Source organism: Tenrec ecaudatus, chromosome 6, assembly GCF_050624435.1.
Source record: "Tenrec ecaudatus isolate mTenEca1 chromosome 6, mTenEca1.hap1, whole genome shotgun sequence".
Taxonomy (NCBI): Eukaryota; Metazoa; Chordata; class Mammalia; order Afrosoricida; family Tenrecidae; genus Tenrec; species Tenrec ecaudatus.
Window position 1 is genome coordinate 3,977,268 of NC_134535.1, and position 17,914 is coordinate 3,995,181.

Here is a 17,914-nt window from a genome sequence, read left to right on the forward strand (position 1 = left end):
GCTGCTACCCTAGAAACGGCCACCAGAGGGCACTCTGGGAACTACTGGCTGCTACTCTGCAAGCAGGGAGCCAAGACCAGCCTAGGGGACGCCACCTTCGGAGCCACCCCACAGGGCCTGGGAGAAGGAACCATGGCCTGGGCCACCCAGGATACTGCTGGTCATACCGGCCGACTAACAACTGTCACCCACAGGCTGTGAGTGTGAGACCAGGGCCCGATATACCCCCACCCTGTCCCCACTCCCTTCCAAGCCCCTCAGGCTCCCAAAGCACCTGCGGCACCTCCCCCATGCAGCACCCCACGTGGCGCCTCAGGGTGCAGCTCCCAGCACAGCCTCAGACAATGTCCCCAGGGCCGTCTGCAGCTGACTGTGATCACCAGGCCTTTCTTCCCCATAGGTCTTCGTCTGGAAGCGCTGCTGAACCCTGTCTGCGTGGGTGGCCCGGTTCCCAGGGGCACAGCAACGGGAAAGCCACAGTGGTCAAAGACCTGATGGGGTGTTGGCGGCAGGGATGTCCTGCCCTCTAAACCCTGGGTCTCTTCTGGGGAGTCGGACACGAAGCCAGGATTCACAGCAGGCATGGCACGGAGCATGCCTGGATGCCCCCTTCACCCAGCCCGACAGGGCCCCTAGTTGTCCTGTAACAAGCCCTGCTGCAGACACACAACTTGGCTCCACTGTCGCTGCCCCCCCTCAGCCCCTGCCCCCCACAAGACGCCTGACACCCAAGCACACCAGCCAGCTGCTCCGCCGGGAGCCTGGCTTACCCTCTCTACACTGGGCCCTCCTGGCGTCCTCCACACCAAACACAGATCCTGTCCACGCCATTCCCCTCCCAACAGCCTGTGATAGGACCACGAGAGCGGCTCCCAGGTGTCCCATCAAGCACGAGCACAGGAAAGCTTAGGAGGCTGGCTGGGGCGTGGGGAGCATCCCTCTGTTGAGTAGACGGTCACTAGGGGTCGGAACACACCTGAGGACACGTGATGACGGCGCAGCACATGCTGCTGAGCTGCAGATGGGGCAAGTCCTAAGCGACGGAGCGCCAGGTGAGCTGGCTGGTTTTGAGAATCATGAGCATCAAAAGGCTTACAAAAGGACAGGGCAGATGGTGGGCAAGGGGGGAGGAACACCAGGACACGGGCAGTGGGGATGGGCCTGAGGCTGCGTTGTCAGGCTGGATGGTGGGACGTCCTGCGGGACATGGTGGCGCTGTCCCTGCGTTGAGCCTCGTGGGGAAGAAGTTTGTGCATATGCTTGGGGGAAGCCCACGCGGAGGTGACAGCAGAGGCGGCTAGGAGCTGACCACCCCTCCACCCACCCCACCCCCCGCCGCATCAGGATTCTGTAACAGGTACACAAACAGGCTTTCGAAACATAAACTGTCCAATGACCGAGCCACCAAACACCCTGCCAAGCTGCTTCCAAACCAGGGAGCACACAGCCTTGCGCATGGCCTGGTAAGAATGGGAACATGAGCTGGAGCTGGGGCCTCAGAGGCCCTGCCCTGTGGAGAACGGCCCTGGGCTGGCCTGGAACCCGGAGCCTCACTGCACACTCCCCAGGGGCTCCGGGGCACAACGGCCAGGCACTCAACAGCTCCCAGGGGAAGGGCCTGCAAGCCGGCCCTGCTGTGGCCAGCTCCACTGCCCACAGGGCAGCGGGCAGCAGACTGCCTTGGCAACTCCAATAGGGGCCATATCCTGACGGTGAGTGGCCTACCCAAAGCAGCCCCAGCTCTGTGTGCGGCCCATGTGGCCCTGTTGGCCGTACCCCAACACCTCGCCCTGGCAACTCTGCAGGACCTGAGCCTTTGCTGAGCACCAGCACCAGCAAGATGCCAGGCCCTCGGAAGCCCCCAGCATCCACCCCCAGCCCCAACGGAGAGCAAGCACGTGGCCAGGCCGAACTCACAGCAGCCCCTCACTTGGGCGGTGGGAGAAGCCAGAGGAGGCCGCCAAAAGCCCAGAGGCAGGCCACAGCACATCGGGCCCGACAGCACTGTCTGCATCAGCCAGTGGCCAGTGCTCCAGGGCCACCCAGGCCCACCCTGGCTGTGGAGGGGGTGCAGTAGATATGCGACGCAGTCGTAAGTTCAAGAACCCCATGACCTACCCAGAGCCCTCCACTCCAGCCCCGCCACCCCACAGGCCACGGCCCCTGCAGAGCAGACTCACCGAGGTCTGTGTGGGGGCCCGCGAGCAGCTGCTGGAACTTGTCCATCCGAGAGGCCTCCCTCTCTCGCAGGGCCGAGCCGCCAAGAACACCGTGGTCCTGGTCCGACACCCCGCTGCTCAGCACCACAGAGGTCGAGTGGGGGAGAGACTGCGACCGCTGCAGGGGGGTGGACTCGCTGGCACCCTCTGCAGAGGGGCAGAGAACAGAGGGTCAGAAGGCAGAAGGACAGGACTCATCCCAGCATCTCGGTGGTGGGCTTCTCATGACAAGGGGCCCACAGCCCGCAGACACACTCCAGAAGCAGGGCACAGGCTGGGTGCACTGGGGCCTCTGGACTCATGGCCCTGACTGTGGACAGGAGCATAATGTGACCTGCCAACAGAGGCACTGCTGCCGTGCAAGTGCATGGGAGCCACACTAGGGAGAGTGCCCACGCCACTCAGACCAGGCCAGCCCAACAGACACGGTGACCTGAGGCAAGAGGGGCCTGGTCCTCTGGCCTGAGCAGTGTAGGCCCACCCCCCACCAAGTCCCACATGAGAAGGAGGGGAACCCCCAGAAAACACTGGAGACCCCACTGCCCAAAGCTGACCCCTGCCCAGGCTCCACACAGGTGGCCAGCCCCACGGATGTCCAGACCCTGTAAGCAAGCCAACGAGGAAGCAGAAGGTTGGGACAGGCCCCACACCTCACCACCCCTATACCCCACCACATGACAGACAAGCAGGGGCCCCAATTTCGGCATGCCCAAGGCTCAACACCCTCAGGCAATCTTTCTTATTTAAAACTCAAGTTTAAAGAGTAAAAATAACCCCACTAAATGGGGCAGGACAAAGCCAGTCTACACAAAGCCTGACGCCCACCCTGGCCACTGCAGCATGTGGGCAGCAAAGCCACTGCTCCCTGGGTGCCCACATGCCCCCCAGCAGAACCTCTGCAGACCCCACAGACCCACACACATAGCCCCCAGCAGCCCCCACCTCGTCTCCAAGAACCCCTGCAGCCCCCACCTCAGACCTTGCATACCCTGCAGACCTCTCCACAGATGTGTCCCAGATTCCCTGTCTCCCCTAGCTGTGTCCCCCACCAGACCTCCTGCAGAGGCCCCATACCCCTCAGAGGCTCCCCACGTGCCCCCAGAAGCCCTCCTCCAGGCTGCCTACAGAACCCCGAGGCCCTCATGCAGGTGGCCCCAGACCCTCCACACATGCTCCCTACCCCCACAGCAGGGCTCACAGCACTGCAGAAGGGAGGGGACTTCACACAGATGCCCGGGGCTACAAGGAGCCAGCTACCAGCCCCAGGGAAGACCTGGCCCAGTTTCTTCCCAGAAAAGCCCACAGTGGCACCCTTGCTCCTCCTGCAGGGCCCAGCCAAGTGCCCTGAGTTGCCCCCAAGAGACCCCGGCCTCCAGAACAATCTGGAGCAGTGGGGGAATGGGGCTGCAGGGCAGCATGATCGGACAAGGCCTCCCCTCGGGCAGGAAGCCAGTGGCCACACCCCATTACAGATGACTGTCTTCAGGGGTGACCAGTTAGACCAGCAGCACTCAGGCCTCAAGGAGCTGGGCCCCCAGCCCTAACCTGAGGGGAGGTGGCCAGGCTGTAAGGCGACAGCCACAGGGCGCCCCAGGGGGAAGCAAGCATACTGCCAGGTGACACGGCTGGTGCGGAGAGAGAAAAACTGAGATCTTCCACCAGCCACTGTCCAACTGTGTTAAGGGCCCCTTGGCCGCCACACTCCCAAGAGCGGGTGTCTGTGCAGTGAAGCCCCAGGCTTGTGCCTGCCCCAGGCAGCCCGGTGCCGCTCGGAGCTGGTAGGCGGGTCGTGGAGGTTTTCACCAAGATGGCGAGGGGCCGGCATAGAAGAAACGGTTGACGGTCAGAGGGCCTGTGGCTTGCTGGACACTGCCCCAAGCCGGGCACTGCACCCACTGTGTCTGCCACAGAAAAAGCTGGGCACTAGGCAGCAAGGCCACATGGACCGGATTCCCCCCCACCCACCCATCACCTCCTACAGAAAGAGCCTGTCTCCCCTCATGCAGGCGTCCCCTGGGTGTCGGCCAGGGCAGGGCCAGCCAGGTCCAGAGGTTCTCCAGACCCTTGAGGAGAATTCTGAGCAGAGAAGACGCCAAGGACGGGCAGAGGCAGCAGCCCGGGGTCCCTGCCTGCAAGGGACTGACAGAGGGTGCTAAGCCAGCCCCCACGCTCATGCCAGCGTCCCTGCCCTCCCTTGGCCAGGGTGGGAATCTCCCCCTGGGACTAAGGGCAGCGGCCCCTGCTCTTGGTCACAGCGGGACACCCCCACCCACCCCTACGCCCTGTCATGTGAGGACCACATCACCCCCCACAGACCCAGGTGGGAAGGCCAATTCCTGGTCACCCGTCCCACCTGCAGGGCGCCCCGTTTGGCTCTCGCTGACCGACTTCACCAGCCGGGGATCACTGGCAGGGGGCCCCGAGGGAGGCTCTGGCCTCAGCCGCCGCTGCCCCTGCCGCTGGCTATGGTCACGCAGGACACGGTGGGCCGTTTCCATGACGACCTCAGAGTCCAGGCTTTCGGCAGCCATGGCCAGCAGCTCGTCATCATCCTCACCGGCGTCCCAGGCGTCGCTGGTATTGCTCTCAAACTCCTGGAAGCTGCTGCCCCGCTTGCTCCTCTGAGGCGTGCTGGGCAGCCTGGGGGGCGGCCGGGGCAGGCTGTGGAGAGGATCAGCCATGAGCCAGGCAGCGGGGATACCCAGCGTCATGAGGGCCGGACACACACACACACACACACACACACACACACACACACACCCCTGCCTCTCTCCCTCGGGACCACGACAGGGAAGGAAGTGGATTCCCAGGCTGAGGGAACAAGCTGTGCTGTCCATGCCGTCCCCATCCCTCCCCTGCTAGTCCAGAGCCCACAGTGCCTGCCCCGCTGGGTCCCCTGCCCCACGCCCCTTCCCCTCTGGGTCCAGTGGCCCCTGCATGAGCTGAAGCTGCCCAGCCTGCCTCCCACAAAGCAGTGACCCCAGCAAGACTCTAACCCATGTCTGCTCAGAGAGTCTCTGCCCAGCGGCAGGGCGGGGAGGTGGAGGCATAGCAGGGGAGTAAGCAGGAAGCAGTGGGCTACCAGAGTCCCACAGGTCCTCAGGTCGGAGTGACTTACGTGCCATGCAGCAGTGGGTCGAAAGGGGGGTGCTGAGCCCCATACACGTGCTGGATGCTACAGGAAAAGAGGCTCACATCAGCATCTCCTGGTCCCACCTGAGCAACCAGCCCCCCAGTGACCCTCCAACAGGGGCCACTCCCCAGCTCTGCACACTATCCTCTGCCACCCCGACCACCCTGGCTGAGGGACCAGTTTCAGTGTTGCTCACCACCCCGACCACCCAAACCAGAGACCAGTCCCCCACACTGCCCGCAACCCCAACCACCCAAACCAGGGACCAGTACCCCATATACCTGCCACCCTGAACACCCAAACCAGGGACCAGTACCCCACGCTACCTGCCACCCTGAACACCCAAGCCAGGGACCAGTCCCCGGGGCGTTCAGTGAATCCACCCACTCGCTACGGCCAGCCAGGCACATACACAGCCGTATGCACCACCGGGAACTTGAGGGTGGGCACAGGACCTCCCTGTACATGTCTTCGTAAACTTCCACTTTTCAAAAAAAAAAAACAAACGGTTTTAACAATTGCTCTAGGTGGATGAGCAGCAGCAGCCAGCTCTGCGGTGCCCTGGACGACGCCACCTCTAACCCGGTGCTGCCCAGCCGCCTGGCTGCGCTCCGTCAGGCTAACCTGTGGACCCTTGAACAGGGGGCGCCTAAGACCATCAGAAAACACATAAGTATTTCATAATAAATAATTACAAACTGTTTTGTGATTAATCACTATGCTTTAATTATGTTCAATGTGTAACAATGAAAATACATCCTGCATATCAGATACTTACAAGACAATTCTGAACAGCAGCAAAATGACCGTGATGAAGGAGCAACGACAATAATTCAGCGGTTGGGGGTCGGTCACCCATCACTACATGAGGAACTGTTTGAGAGGGTCGCGGCATGAGGAAGGTTGAGAACCGCTGATCTAAGAGCGTCTGTGTGGGTCTGCTTAGAACAGCCGTGTGCACACAACCTCGGGCGCTGCCGTGCGAGGGCATGTCCCTGGGGGAAGGGTGGGGCAAAGGAGCCCCTCCCACCCCCCCAGCTTCTACACTGATGAAACCAGAAAGCAGGGGCTCCAGGGGCGCATGCACTTCTCTCATTGCCCACAAGGGGGAGCACCGTCTTCTTTCTCAGGCGCCTGGTGTCTCCCATTGCCCTGATGGGGTGCGTGATCTGAGCATGGGATGAACAGTTTAAAGGTGGTGGGTCAATGGTACCGGCATCATCACGGACACGCGATGCGCACACCCACTGTGGGAAGCGTGCATAGAACAGAACTCTAACCACAGCAGACGCAAAGAAACTTGGGCTACAGGACCAACTTCACGAACACGGTGACGGGAGAGAAACACAGCTGGAGATTCTCAATGGGGACGGTAAGGAGCCTCTCCTCCCTGACACTGGCTGACCGCACCACAGGGGCAGGGGGAAAGGGGACATGAGGCCAGCTAACTGAGCACCACCCCCACCCCCCGCTACGAAGCCCTGGGCAGCTGAATGCCACTCTATGAAGCTTGGACCAGGTCCTGCCCTGAAGAGCAAACTGCAAAGGTGTGTGATCAACCCACAAAACGAAGGGGAGACAGGGTCGCTTCACCCTCGATCAGAGAGCCGGCCCTGAACACTGGTGGGCTAAGATGAGGGGCTGGTCTTCTTGTCGCTCCACTTGTCAACCGACACATACGGGGCAGGGACAGCAGCTGGGGTCTAGTCTGAAAGAAAGGGCCGCACAGGGATTCCCCAGCGGAGGAAAGGAGGCCCACCACTTGGTGATCGGGCAGGGGGGTGGGGGGGAACTGCCAGGCCCCCTGGGTTGTGCTGCTCAAGGGCTCCTTCCTGGCAGGCAAGGAGGCCCATTTGTTTGGGGGTTTCCATCCATCGAGGTACATCAAACTAAAGCAGTGCCTGGGAAGGGAAGGGGGAGAGTACTGAAAGGCTTGTGAAGCAGGGGCTGCAACTGTGGGGAGGGAGGGAGGGATGAAGGGAAGGAGAGAGGGAGGGAGGGAGGGAGGAAGGAAGGAAGGAAGGGAGGGAGGGACAGCAGGGTGTGGATCATGAGGGAAGGCCAGCCAGCGTTGGATATCAAGTCACAGGAACCACACACACACAGCAGAAGGCAACACCGCCCGATCCTGCGCCATCCTCAACCCTGATCCCCTGACGGAGCCTGTGGGGTCCGCCCCGCTCATGGAGGGCCCCCTTACCAAACAGGAGGCCTCACCGGGGAAGGAGTGGCAGGGTTGGTTACATGCAGGGCTCAAGAAGTTTCCTAAGAGTTGAAGGATGCTGGGACAGGGTGGGTGGGCCGCAGACAATATGCAGGTCGAAGTCATGGTCACGTCGATCAACAACCCGGGAGATGTCATCAAAGGGAGAGTCGGCAAAGGTGAGGCAGAGCGGGGCGGAAACAATCGATGACAGGTGACTTTTAAGAAGGGGCAACAACAGTAACCAAATGTGGACAGAAAGCATGGTCTCAGTCAAGCACAAGCCCACGGCCCTGAGTTCATGCTGACTCAGCGACCCTGCAGGACGGGGTAGATCTCCCCTAAGGGTTCCCAGACTGGACTCTCTACAGGAGCAGAAAGCCTCGTTTTCCCCCTGTAGCGCGGAAGGTGGCTCCGAACTGCTGACTCTGCGGTTAGCAGTCCCATACGTCACCAATGAGCCACCGGGGCTCCTGCAGCATGGTCTAAGATGAGGAGCCAAGGACAAAGACCAGGGGCGGGTGACGGGGACCCCTCAGGGATGAGGCGATACACAGCGAGGGGGTGGGCAGTCTGGGGAAGTGTGACGACAGCCTGCAGAGCAGCCCGGAGTCCGGGATGGAGAAAGCCCCTCCCTCTAGAGGTGGTGGGGTCTCTGGAACAAACCAGCTCTCCTCAGGCAGGCTGTCAGGAAACGTGAGCCGCAGTACTGAGTACAGGCCTCCTGCTCAAAGGCAGGCGGGATCGTCGTGGGGTGGGCGGGTACCAGGTCAGGTCACTGCACAGGTGGCCAGAAGGTGAGACCGCATGGTGATCTTTCTTCACAGCCAAAGCCTTCTGAGGACTACGAGCTAAGGGACATCGCCTGGCCATGACTGAAGGGCCTGGGGCAGGAAGGTGACAGAAGACAGACTGCCTCTCACTTCCTGGCTGTGTCTTTGTCAGCATGTTGAGAGCTTGGCTGGCTAAGTGCCTCTTACTGTGACACTTGGAAGGTCCTCCTGCAGCCTGCGAGCACACATCCCTACCTGCCTTCTCAGCAAGGCCCCAAGCCTGCCGCTGGGCCCTGCTCTGTGGCTGTCAGGGGCTGCAGCGCGCGCGGGGCAGGAAGCCGGCTGAGCCGCAATACCCTTGGGGGCTGAATGCAGAGCCTCACTGGGAGGGGAGGGCAAGGTCAGCAGTTCGAAACCACCAGTCACTCAGACAGGGTTGTCTACTCCTGTGAAGAGTGACAGTCTTGGAAACCGCAGAGGCAGTTGCACCCTGTCCTACAGGGTCACTACGTCGGTGTTGACTCGATGGCAGTGCTTGGGTGTCACTAGCAGCAGCTACTAGGAGACAGAGACGGTCGAGCACAGGGGGCCGGGAGAGGGAAGGCAGCGTCATGGTGAGGGGCAGGCCGAGGCTCACACAGGCTCCAGTGGGGACGGGGACTCGGAGAGACGAGCAGACACTACAAAGCTGGGTTCCAGGCCTGGTCCCCCGGAGGCTGAGTCCTGTGTGGGGCTGGCAGGGCTCGGCCCACAGTGAGTGCCACCAGCAGCACTGTCCCCCAACTCAGAGGGCCAACCCCAAGGCTGGTCTAACAGCCCAACACGTCCCCCATGTGACCTCAGTCACCTTCCCCATTTGGAGCTAATTTCCATGCAAATTCCAGAAAAGAGGAACCAGCCCTTCAGATGAGGGGGAAGGACAGGCTAGGGTACTGAAAATGCAGGGCCCCGAGATGCTGGGCGCCAGAAACGGGAAGCAGCCCGGCTGTCGGCCCCAAGGATTGGCCACCCCGTACTCCTTGTGAGAGGACTGCTCGGCACCCCCTAAAGGTGCACCCCAGAAGCAGGACACACAAGGCACCAGAGCCAGAGCACCCACTGCCAGGCCCCAAGACTTGGCAGCCCCTGCTCCTGTGGGAGGTACGTCCGGGATCCAGGAGCACAGGGCACCAGGCCCAGCGAGCCTCTCCCGCCACCCGCACCCCTGATCATCCTCGGCAAAGCTCAGCATGGCCAGTGTGAGGCGCTGGTGAGCTTTCTGCCCCTCTAGGTCTTCCTGCGGGGCTCAGACTTCCAATGGGTGAGAGGGCTTCCTCAGCTCTGAAGTCCTCACCCACGAGAGAAGAGATGCCCTGCCTGGAGGAACACAGCCTGCTGCCCTGTGAGCCTGAGCAGCCCCTGTGTGAGCAGGCCTGGGCCCAGGGTGGGGATGTGGTGACTCCTGAATGGGCGGGGATTGTGGCTGTCAGGTGCGGTTGAGTCCGTTCCCACTCACGGGCCACCCGCGCCCAGCAGAAGGAAGCACATCCTCCGACTCGCTGTGGTCTCAGAGCCCCTAGTCGCAGCCCCGGGTTCCTCCTTCTCACTGTCACGGGGAGATAGTCAACCAGCCCCCACACACCCCCCTCCGCCTGCCTTGAACCCCGGCCCACAGACCTCTCACCCACTCCCCTAGACAGTCACCCAGCCCGCACCTCTGCCCTGCAACCCAGGAGACCAGCCCCTGTGCACTCGTGGGGCACACTCAGCCCCCACTGCCACCCACGGCCTGCACAAGCAGCCTCTTCACTGACAAGGGGCTGGTGAGCGGTGAGCCCAGGATGGAGCCTGCCTTCGGGGGAGGCAGAGGGCATCCCAGCCTGTCCACTGGGCCTGGCCCCTCCAGTAAAGAAAGCACAGGTTCTGTGGGTTCCATCCCCAGCCTCCCGACCCACCACCCACCCCCATCCTGAGAAGGTTTAAGAAACGCGGCACACCTCCTTCTGAGACACCTGTCTACAGACGCTTCCTGCTGCTGCGTTTCCAGCTCGGCCGGTGGGCTCGTGGGCTCAACAGACTCTCAGCAGAAGGCCAATGCTCGCTCACTGTGCCCAGGAATCCTTAGTGACGAGATCACGAGGAACTTGTACTTCAGCGTGATGGGGAACAACCAGGGCATTTAAATCAACAACAAGGAGGACAGAGGGAGCTGGGGGTGCTGGAGCAACAGCAACCTAGCTGAGGGGAATCACAGAGGCAGAAGAGGGCGAGTGTGACGGTGGGGCAGGAGGAAGGTGAAAGGAAACAGAAAAGATCTAGGAAGAAAAGCTATGGACAGCGGTATAAGCATAGACGTGCACTTACGTAAATACATTCATTCATAAAAATAGAGGTGCAGGCTTATGCACACATATTTACATGGCAATACACTGAGAAAGTGGATGGACTTTGGGCCTCTGCTCAAGCCCTCCCTCAACATAGGAACACTTTGTTCTCACAACCGGGCATTCTGGGATGCTCACCTTCCCGGCACTATCACTGAAGACAAAACGGGTGCATAAGCAAATGTGAAGAAAGCTGATGGTGCCCGGCTATCAAAAGATATAGCACCTGGGATCTTAAAGGTCTGAAGTTAAACAAGCGGCCATCTAGCAGAGAAGCAACAAGCCCACATGGGAGAAGCACACCAGCCTGTGTGATCACATGATGTCAATGGAAGCAGGTATGAGAAGTCCAAAAACAAGCTATCAGATGGACATGAAGAAGTGGAGACAGAGTGGAGACCCAATACCCACCTGTACAAGAATTGGACAGTCCCTCTCAGAAGGGCCACAAGAAGGGATGATATCCCCAGGGTGCAGTATGGCACTGCTGAAACACATAACTGTCCTTTAGTTCTCCGATGTTTCCTCTCACTATTACGGCCCTAGTTCTACCACATTAATATTGTTAGACCTGCGTATGTTCACTTGTATAATTAAGATCACTTGATGCATGAAATCCAAGACAGAGAAACCCTTCAGAAATAGTAATGAGAGAGAAGATTCCCTGAGGGTGTGGGGAGGAGGAGCTGATAGCAAGGGCGACTGTGTAACCCCACTCGAGGGGAACGGACACACTGGATGGTGTAAAGATGGCAAAGTGATAGTAATGACAAACAATAATGATACATAACATAATAATAAGGGTTGGGGAGCCAATATCAAAGAGTTCAAGAAGAAAATGTGTAAAACAGATGGCGGCAGCAATTGTACAATTATGCTTGATCTAAGTGAATTATGCATCCAGATGAACCAGAGGCACTTGGTACCTTGAGCGGCGGCAGCAGCAGCATGGGAGGTGGGGGGTACCCCTCCTTCAAACACAGTCGCACACCCATTCTCCCACAACATTATGTACATTCTTTGACAACACATGCTTTAAATACATATGTGCATTATAACACGGGTGTTCCTTACGACACATGTGCATTCTAAGGGTCCTAGCACACTTGTTCCCTTAAAACATATTCACGGACACGCTTACAATGCACACTTATTCTTACACACATTCTGCTGTAACACATGTGCATTCTAACACATTTTCTTATAACATGTACAAGTATACTCGCACAACACACGTTCTCTCAGAAAACACAACATATTCTCTAAGGCCTACATGTCTATTCTAACAGGCACTCATACTCTCATATAACACACACACATCCTCTTATATGACATACACACTCTCACAACACACGTGCTCTTATAACACATATGCACATCATTTGATAAGACACACACTCACAACACACATGCTCTCTTCTAACACAGGCACAGTCCCTTACAGCACGCACACCCTCTGACAACACGTGTAGCCTCCTAGACCCAACGCACGCCCATGTTTTCTCTGATCACGAGCCCTCCTGCAGCACCCACAAGTGTCACTGTGCAGTTGTGGAGGGCGAGGGCCAGCGTGGCCACCCGGGCTGCAGTCCAGGGGCTATGTTTCCGGGGTTCCTTGGTGACAGTCCATCTCCTGTTCGTGCAGGGTGTGGGCAGAACCCTGGCCTCAGGACTAAATGACCCGGGTCTTCATCTGCCTGCTGGATGCCACCAGGCCTCCAGCTTCTGGAGTCCTCCTGCGTCTCCTGCCTGGCGGCCCCTCGCACGTGACTGCAGAGCAGGGGCTCTCGCTGGTGGACTGCGCCCCGGCATAAATCGGACAGCGCTGCACTCTAAGGCCAGCCGTTCCCCAGTCTTCACTCCATCTACAGGAGGCTTCCCATGTGGACATCTCTGTGGGATATGACCGTGCCAGCCACACCCCACTCCTCAGGCCGACCCCGTGTCCAGCCCGCCAGGGGGTCCTGTGAGTTCTACCTCAGACACGCACCTTGGGCCTGTCCTGCCCCTCACCCGACAGCCACTGGTGCAACCTTAAACTGCTGCCATGCCTCCTGGCAACATGCTCCCGCCGACTGCGCCACCCTCTGCTAAGAACCTTCCAAGCTTCATCTCGGCTCCTGGGGCCCAAATCCCCAGGGCCTCTGGAGACCTGTGTGCTCACAGGCCCAGGTGGGGAGCTCTGCCCCGCTCAGACAGCCTCTTCTTTCTCCAAAGGAGAAACTGGTGGGTTTGAAGCACCTGTCGTTGGCAGTCCGGCGGAGATATTCAAACGCAGTAACAGTGAAGGGCAACTTCTGACGAGACTGGAATCTGTAGGTCGATTCTAGAAGTTGTGTGTAACAGTCCTCAGTCAATGTGTGTGAAAGTTTGTTATGCAGCCATTCACTGGACGGACAGATGGACGGAGAAGCTGTTGCTTCTGCTAGAGCAGAGGAAGGGTGCTGTGGGAGGACATCCCAAACATGCACCCGACAGCCCTTCACCCCTGGAGTCAAGGCGCATGAGGACAGGTCCAAGTGCAAGTGCATTTGGAGGCATCAAGAGGAAACGCACAACTCTTTTCCCTCTGCAGGCATAATCCCATGCTCGTCAAATGCCCACGTCTGCAGTCCTGATGAAAGCCCTTCCTTCACCCGGAGAAGCTGAAGGAATGTGCCAGGCACAGGGCGTGACTGGGGCTGTGCTGCCGAAGCACTTCTGCTCCTTATTTCCCTCCCAGCGCCGTCTCTTCCCAGGGAAGGACGCTGCGGCAGGTGGCAGGCGGCAGGCAGGCTAGTTTGGACCAACACATCAAGTACAGTCCAAAAGTCGGGTCCCGACTCAGGCCTGGCTGTGGCAGAACCCGCACTCCCTGACCACCACCTTCAGAGCGCCAGCAGGGGTCCCTGATGGCCACTGACCACAGCTCACCCCGCCCCACCAGCCTCTGGAGTTGCTGCCATGGTGCCCAGCACAGAGAATGAATGGATGACTATACCCATCATTTCTTCTCTGGCTCATGTCTGCCGAGTGCCTTGCTCAGACCCCACGAGGCCCTGGCACCCCCCAACCTCCACCCCCACCCCCACCCTCACCATGTTCAATCTGGGCCTCCCTCACAGCCCTCCCACAGTCAATGCCACGCTTGGCATGGCCAGCCGCCCACAGGCCTCCTGCTGGGAGCACTCGCCGGTCTGAAAGGCCGCCTGTGTCCTCGGCCTGGGGAAGGGCACTCGCCTTGGCATTTAGTACTGCCAAAGCCAGAATCACAAATGTGACCACAGAGAAACAGCTGCCCCCGCTGCACAAACCAGTGGCCGCAGAAAGAACTGGCTGCAGGGTGTTCTCTCATTCCTCTCACCTCCCTCCGTAAGCATCCAGCGCTTTCCCGGCCCTCACTGATGCCCCCTCCGCCCCACTCCTGCCTGAGCCTCGCTCACCCAGGCCTGGCCTCCGGCTCCTGCCCTGACTGGCCATCATCCGCCAACATCATGGGGGGCATGACCCTCGGGAGGGCCGTCTCAGGTGTGACACTGCCCCCGTCAGGCCTGAGCCCCCTGCTGGGCCTGAGCAGGTGACACCCACGCAGCTGCAGAGACTCAGGATTCGCCACCTGCACTCCTGGGCCGGGCAGAGCCACGGACAGCCGAGGCACAGCAGGTGACCACGCTGAAGTGTCCACCCAGCTGGTTCTGACGGGCGTCCCACAAAGGTTTTCAAGTTTTCACCCCTATGCCCTTTATAAACCCGGTCTGTGACATATGCAAGTGACCATCTAAGGGTCACATCAATCATGCTGTGCACAGCGCAAGGAACAACCGGGGACGCACAGGCAGCCAGAAACCCACCACGGCCGGCCTGGCCTGTGCTTCTCTCCGGGCCTCTCAGCGCTCACGGCTCATGCCCCACACCCGCCACCCAGTGGGTCACGAGAAAGACTTGTATGGGGAGCAGGGGGAGAAGGGAGTGGAAGCATCTCCCCTCTTCAGGGTGGGTCTGGTCACGCCTCCCAGCCGGCACACCCCTGGAGGATGTGCAGACCTCCTCTCAGGCCCTTCAGTCAGGCCCCTCTCAGCCAGTGAGGACAGGCCCCTAAGCCCTGAACACAAGCCCTATCCTCTGGGCCTCCTCAGTCCTGCCCCTGCCACCACAGACTGTCCCCGGGCTCCATCTGAGCCTCCCGCTGTCGTTGCTGTCATGGCTCCTTGAGATATGCCCCCTTCTCTCCCCATTTCCTACTGCTTCCCCCAGTTTCTGGTTACTCCCCACCCTCGAGTTCCTCCTTGAAGCTGCATCACTTGAACCCTTGGCTCCATCTTCACGTGGCCGTCTTCCCTGTCCTGCTTCATCTCTGGTCCAGACCTCCCTCCTCTTCCCTTTTAAAGACGCTGCTGCCAATGAATGTACAGATGTGCTTTACACAATGGATGGATGTATGGATTGTGATAAGAGTTGCATGTGCCCCTAATAAAATGATTAAAAAACAAAAAAAGATGCCAATGCTCGGTGTCACCGTGGAGTGATTGCCTCTCGGAATCCTGGATTCATCACATCTGCAGCTGTGCACATCGGGTCTCACTGAGCCGTTCCGTATCCACGTGGGGCCGGGTCTGGGCAGTGCTAGTCCGTGTGCATATATCTGCTGAGGGCAGCATGGGGGGGGGGCTGGGAGATGTGGCTGGAGAGGGAGCAAGTGTATGTCATATGGGGCCTGAGGAACGTGCACGTTCCTGCCTGCGTGGCAGTTCAAGTGACACGCCGGCACAGGGTGGCTGGGAGGACAAAGCGTGTGCTTTGGGAACTGGAACACTTGAAGCAGCCATAAGGGAGACGGAGCTTGTGAGGCACCAAGAACAGAGCCCGGCGAAGGGAGGGTGCTTCATGAAGGCCTGTCTGCATGATGATAAAGCACCTCTGAGGGCTGTGATAGGTAAGGGTCCCCCCTCCAGACCAAGGTTCCAGCCTTTGTGTTTGGGATGATGGGTGTGTGCTTCCTACACCGAGTTTCTCTGTGCTGCGGTCTGTACCCCCTCCACCCACCAAAAACTGTGAAACAATGATGGGAACCACTTGACTTGACACAGTTGGCAAGGCTGCAGGAACTCTGTTAAGGAGCTCAATACCATACACATGTCCAAGGTCAGTCAGGGGAAGGGTTTCTCCAGATGGGAACCCAGCATAGCTTCACAATTCAGCCAAATGCCAGCCTACCCCTGAAAGACCAGCACTGTTATGGGGGGTGGGGGGAGCCACTGGGGAAAGGGACAGAGCAGCAGCGTAGACCTCTCCCTGAGTCCTGGCTGCCCCTCTCTGCCCTGTCCCTCCACAGAGACAGCCCCTGCCAGTACCCCTGTATTCCACTTCAGTTTCTCTCCCCCAGAATCATTCTCAAAAGGGTCCGAGACACAGCATGGCTTGCAGATGAAGGCAGAAACAGACACAGAAGAGGGCTAAGGGCCAATTACCAAGAGATAGGCATCAGGTCAAAGGTTGCTCACAGCAGCTCTGCCACCGTCACATCTCAGTTGCCCAAGAATTAGTCATCAGTCAGGACGGCTGCTGTCATCGGGGTTAGGTACCCTGAGTCGGTGCCAACCCAGCGACCCTACATAAAACCCAACGAGACACTGCCGCAGCACCTGCACTTCAATCCACGGCTGCAGCCACCACGTCAATCCTCTCTCTGGAGGGTGTTCCCACTTAGACTGGAGTGGAGGGGACAAAACCCCAAGCCCCACCAGAAGGCCCCTTCCTGTGTCTCCTTCCTCAAGTCCCTTCCCGATCCTCTGCGTATCCCCGTGTGTTCCCGTCGCCACAAGGCTCTCCTGTCTCTGCCATCCCCGACTTCCCACTAGCTCTGATGGAAGCTCTTGCTAGCCTTCTGCCAGGCACAAGCTTGGGGAGGGAAACAGACCACGACACCTGTGGCACCTGCCTGCCTCCCAGTCCTGGAGACTGAGTGGCTCGTTCAGCTGCCCCTTCCAACCTGAAGACCACTGAGAAGCTCAGGCTGTTCTGACTGGACTCAGACAAGGATGTTCGGGTCCTGCCCCCTCCCCACCTGGGGGCTCCAACAGACTCCACTTGGGAAGGAGAGTAAGTCTATGTCACCAACCTTCCATTTCAAGAGAAGTTCACTTCAGGACAGAACTAATTCTGTATGGCATTCTCAAGGCTGACTTTTGTCACTGATCTTTTCCACCGCTGGCTGATTTTATGCAAAGCACTTCCGGTGCTCCTGTCTCCTCCTGCCCTGGGGCCCTGGCTGGGGTTCCAGTGTCCAGCCACCAAAGCCAATCAGACAGGACTTGGGAGCTAGACAGTGTCCACGATGTCCCCAGCACACTGGGCACTGAAGGTTTTTTAAATCTTTTCTGTGTCTGGTCAGCTGGCGCTGTGTCACAGCCAGAACTCCCCGACGCCTCTCACTCCCACCAGCGCTCACACCACAGCCCAGACGAACGCAGGGGTCAGAAGCTCCCCCACCCCCTGCAGGAACGGCCTCCCTGCCGGCGCAGCCCCGTCCCCACCCCGGTTTCCTGGCGCCCCCAAACTTCCTAGCACGACCCGAGTCGCTTCCTGCCCACTCCCCGCGGGAGCCCACGAGTTTGGAAGAAGAGTCAGCGGCTCCGCCTACGGGCAGCCCTGCTACCTCCTGGCCCCCACGCGCGACCCCCATCGGGTCCCGCGAGCTGCTTCCCCGATGCCCAGGTCCCGGCTCCGGGACCCGAACCGAACCCGCCGCCTCGCAGGCGGACGCGCCCACCGGTGCCCTCTGACCCCCGACCCGACCCCGCGCTCCCCGTCACACCCACCTGCCCGGGACTTTGCTGGTGCTGCGCTTCCAGAACTGCTTCCTGGCCCCGTCGCTGGCCATGGCCCCTCTTCATCCCTCAGGCCCGCGGCCCGACACCGCAGCGTGGCCGGCCCGCCCACACTGGCCAGCTCCTGTCCCCCGAGTGGCCCTCCAGCGGTCCCGGGACTCCAGAGCGCAGAGCCAACAAGCTCTTCCGCCTCTCTCCGGAAGTTGTGCCTCTGCGAGTCCGGAAGTCCCGCCTCGTTCCCAGGCGGCGTGCGACGCGCGGCTTCTGACGTCAATAAAGGGCGACGCAGACGACGGCGCGCAAGGAGCACGGCGTGGCCTCTACGTTCCTCGACGGATCCCTTGTTTCCGGCTAGGCACCGACCTGCGAGGTCTGTGTCCGACGCTGGCATCTTTCCTGGACGGCTTTGGAGGGGCC

General features: G+C 59.7%; 1 protein-coding gene across 2 annotated transcripts in view; it reads right to left on the minus strand.

Annotated features, from left to right (window-relative positions):
- Positions 1–17,694, minus strand: part of TBC1D22A (TBC1 domain family member 22A) — a 128,061-nt gene extending 110,367 nt beyond the window's left edge. Inside the window, exons 1-4 of one of the 2 annotated variants that reach the window (XM_075553486.1) lie at positions 17,489–17,694; positions 5,338–5,394; positions 4,573–4,880; positions 2,181–2,366 (exon numbers count right to left, since the gene is read on the minus strand). In XM_075553486.1, the coding sequence (XP_075409601.1) occupies positions 2,181–2,366; positions 4,573–4,880; positions 5,338–5,394; positions 17,489–17,550 (613 nt within the window). In that variant the 5' untranslated portion in view covers positions 17,551–17,694. The remainder of the gene's footprint in view (positions 1–2,180; positions 2,367–4,572; positions 4,881–5,337; positions 5,395–17,488) is intronic. The other variant, XM_075553487.1, reaches the window with a different exon arrangement.
- Between the last annotated feature and the right edge of the window lie 220 nt (positions 17,695–17,914).